The sequence below is a fragment of the Sporothrix brasiliensis genome (genome assembly GCF_000820605.1).
Source record: "Sporothrix brasiliensis 5110 chromosome Unknown Cont17, whole genome shotgun sequence".
In the NCBI taxonomy this organism is placed as follows: domain Eukaryota; kingdom Fungi; phylum Ascomycota; class Sordariomycetes; order Ophiostomatales; family Ophiostomataceae; genus Sporothrix; species Sporothrix brasiliensis.
This window is the reverse complement of record NW_024467136.1, coordinates 1,668,414-1,671,600: the sequence shown is the minus strand read 5'-3', so window position 1 is coordinate 1,671,600 and position 3,187 is coordinate 1,668,414. Positions and strand designations below refer to the sequence as shown.

At 53.3% G+C, this 3,187-nt stretch overlaps 1 protein-coding gene across 1 annotated transcript; it reads right to left on the bottom strand.

Moving 5' to 3' along the window:
• Positions 1–840, bottom strand: SPBR_03146 (uncharacterized protein; the record flags this gene model as incomplete). The annotated part of the gene is made up of 1 exon (XM_040761449.1): positions 1–840. The coding sequence occupies one exon, from the start codon at positions 838–840 to the stop codon at positions 1–3; it is 840 nt and encodes a 279-aa protein (XP_040620494.1).
• Between the last annotated feature and the right edge of the window lie 2,347 nt (positions 841–3,187).

Below are 3,187 nucleotides of genomic sequence, written 5' to 3'. Positions count from 1 at the left end.
TCAGCTAAAGACAAGTTCGCTTGCCATAAGACGGGAGGTTTTGACATGTGAAAAGAATACCTTTTTGTAGCGAATGCCTCCCATGGAGAAGGATGGCATCCGCATGTCGTCGCCGTGGTCGTGGGGTTGACCGTAGTGAGAGAACGATGGGAGATTGTGCGGCTGGATTCCATATGGCGGTGGCATGGAAAAGAAGGGCAATGGGCCCGGCGGGAGACTGGGCGGTCCGGAATAGGGAGTCGAGTGCAAACTGCTGCTTGGTGGCGGGTGCAGCGGGTCAATGGTCCTCATGCTGGGCAGAGACGGAATCGAGTTGTTCGGTGGTGGTGGTGGTGGAAGCGGCGCGCCAACGGGCGACGGACTGTACAATTCGCTGACACCCATGCCCGGATTACCTGGGCCTTGATGATTGCCGACGCTCTGGCTGCTGTGCGACGGGTAGTATTGGTGATTTGAGTGTCCTGATGAGCCGATTGAGGACGTTGATGGTGGCGGCGGCAGTTGATGTTGCAGTTGATGTTGCTGGTGCTGGTGCTGGTGCTGGTGCTGGTGCTGGTGCTGGTGCTGGTGCTGGTGCTGGTGCTGGTGCTGGTGCTGGTGCTGGTGCTGTGGCTGGTGATGTTGCTGATGCTGGTGCTGGTGCTGTTGTTGGTGATATTGCGGGTGAGGCTGGTGTTGATGCGGATGTTGGTGCTGATGGGATTCCGGTTGCTGGTGTCGGTGATGGTGCGACGGCGGCGCGGGCGGCGTGTGCTGGTACGACGAAGGCCCCGGGTAGCTCATACTGCCGCTGTCGGACAGGCGAGGTAGACCCGCATGATGGGATTGATGGCCCGCCATGGTGAGATGATGTGAAAGCTGCCCAGAGTCCGAGACAGAGAGGGGAAGCGTCTTTGTTTCTCGTTGTAGCGCAGTTGCAATGACAGGCGGTCGTGCTTTGTTCGTTCAAATAACGTCGACACGCTCGTTCCCACGAGACACAGGTGCGCCACAGCTATGACTGCAGGCCGGCCGGGAGAATAGTGAGGCGAAAGTGTCTAGGCTCGCGTCAGGCCGACGATGCTATTATCAACTGTATCGGACGGCGTGGATCATTTTTGCCTGCAGATGAAAGTCTCGACACGGACTGCAGCACATAAAACGCGAATTGTTCGTGCTCTAGAGCCCGTTCAGTGTTCGTGATGCGAAGCTGTCGAACTGTCCGTAGATGTCGTACTCGGACCGTTTCGCTGTTATGCTTTGAGCAGGACGTCTGCATACACTTGTCGAGAATTGAACTCTAAATGCTGAAAATGCAGTACGCAATGTCTATTGTGTTTTCGTAATACTTTGAAAATGCTGTCGAGCGGAGCCGTTGAAGGTTTGTCTGCCGAAGTGTCGTGTGTTGTTGTGTTGTTGTTGTGCTGTTGTGTGGTTGAACGACTGTACAGACTAGAGGTCGAAGGAGGACGAGGGAGGAAGACAAGTGCGCCAGGCCAATATTTTATTTAGGTTGGTCGATTTTCCGTGCTTGTACGACGTGCGACCAAAGTCCCCACCAACCTTTGTGCTGGAGCCGTGGTTCCTTCCAAGCAATCATAGTGAACCCACTACAAATAGAATATTGGACGTGCGACTGGGGAAGGAGCGGCCGACTAGGGAAGCGACTAGGGAAGGAGGCCCAAACGAGGGAAAGAGCGACTGGGGGGCTCGGGGGTGTGTCGTAAAGTGCGACCGTGGGCCGGTTTCCTGTGCCTTTGGATGGGGCTGTTCTCCTCTTGCCAGGGGTGTTTGGTAGTGGAAAGGGAGCTAAATTGCTTGGTAGGAAAAGTTGTGAGTGGGGTGTGCAGAATGTAAAGACGAAAAACACGACAAAGAGAAGGGGGGAGGGGGGCGTGAGGCTAAAAAGGGCCGCAATTGTACAGCAAAGGAAAGATGTGTTGTGTACAAAAGAAAGCAAAATCGTCCAGAGGGAAAGAGCAATTTCCTCCTTTCTGGCAGACTTGACGAGGCAGGCACACTCGTGGTGTTTCCCATAGCGTTTCTAATCCTCAGTCGCGCTTGCCTACTCTGCCGCTTCACATGGCTGTCCAAAGCACTAACGGCTCTCCATTCGGCTCTGCTTTTACGTCCTTCTCGTCCACCATTCGTTTTGTTAAACCCGGCTTGCAACCCATGTGCCCCGGCTGCACGAATAGAAACATTGTCAGCGCCAGACACAGTAGTTTGGTCCAAAAGGGTATGTTGCCGACTCTACTGATATGAAGCAACGGGTCGCTTGCTAGCGCTGGAACGCTGGAAAGGCAAGGCCTGTTTCTTTTTTTTTTTTTTTTTTTTTTGTTCATACTTTTTTCACTTTTTTTATTCACATCCAGATATGAACTGGCCGGAAGTTGCCCACATCCGAGGGTCCAAAAGATATGCACATTTTCCGCCCAGCCCCCAATTTCCGGGCCATACTATTGAGGTCCTGCAAATGTTGCTGGCCTTTCCACACGCATCGTTCTGGAAGCCAAACATCCTTCTTGCCCGCCATTACCTAGCTACAGCCTTTTTCTGCCAAACTGTTGACTGGACAAGTCCGGACATCTGTACAGCCAAATACCAAGAGACGAGCAGTTTTTCGTGCAACAAATGTGCCGAGGATGGGAGGTGGGTTATGGGGTGTGCAAGGGAGGGGCTGTTGTCCAGTCGGATGCATCTTGGGGTTCAGGGCCTGGCCTCGTCCAGGGCTGGCGGACGGCCTTGGTTGTTCAGCTCCCGGTTGTGCTTTGGTCGAAGCGACGCTGGGTCCTGTCTGCCACTTTCCCGGGCCTTCATGTACTCTTCCTTGCTGTACAAAGCAATGTACGACATATGTTTTTTTCAGTCGTGTTTTTGGCCAGTCACCGACCCCATGGTTACATGGTCTATGGCTCGTCCTGCAGTCCCCGAGTTTCCCTCCCCCCCCTTTGCAGGCGCATCTTGTCTGCTCTTTGGGTACGTCGTATCCGACAATGTCTTTCGAACCGTTTTCCCAATTTGCCAAGTAATGACTGGATTTTCTGTCTTCTTATGGGCCAGCTGTCAACTGGCGTTGGGGTGGTATTATTTCAACGAGAGACAAAACAATACGACGTAGAAGATTGCCACTTTGCAGCTCGTTACTTGTCTGAGACCTTCCTCCTTTCCGCTTTCGCTTCAGTTCGCCTCTTCTCCTCGGCATAAA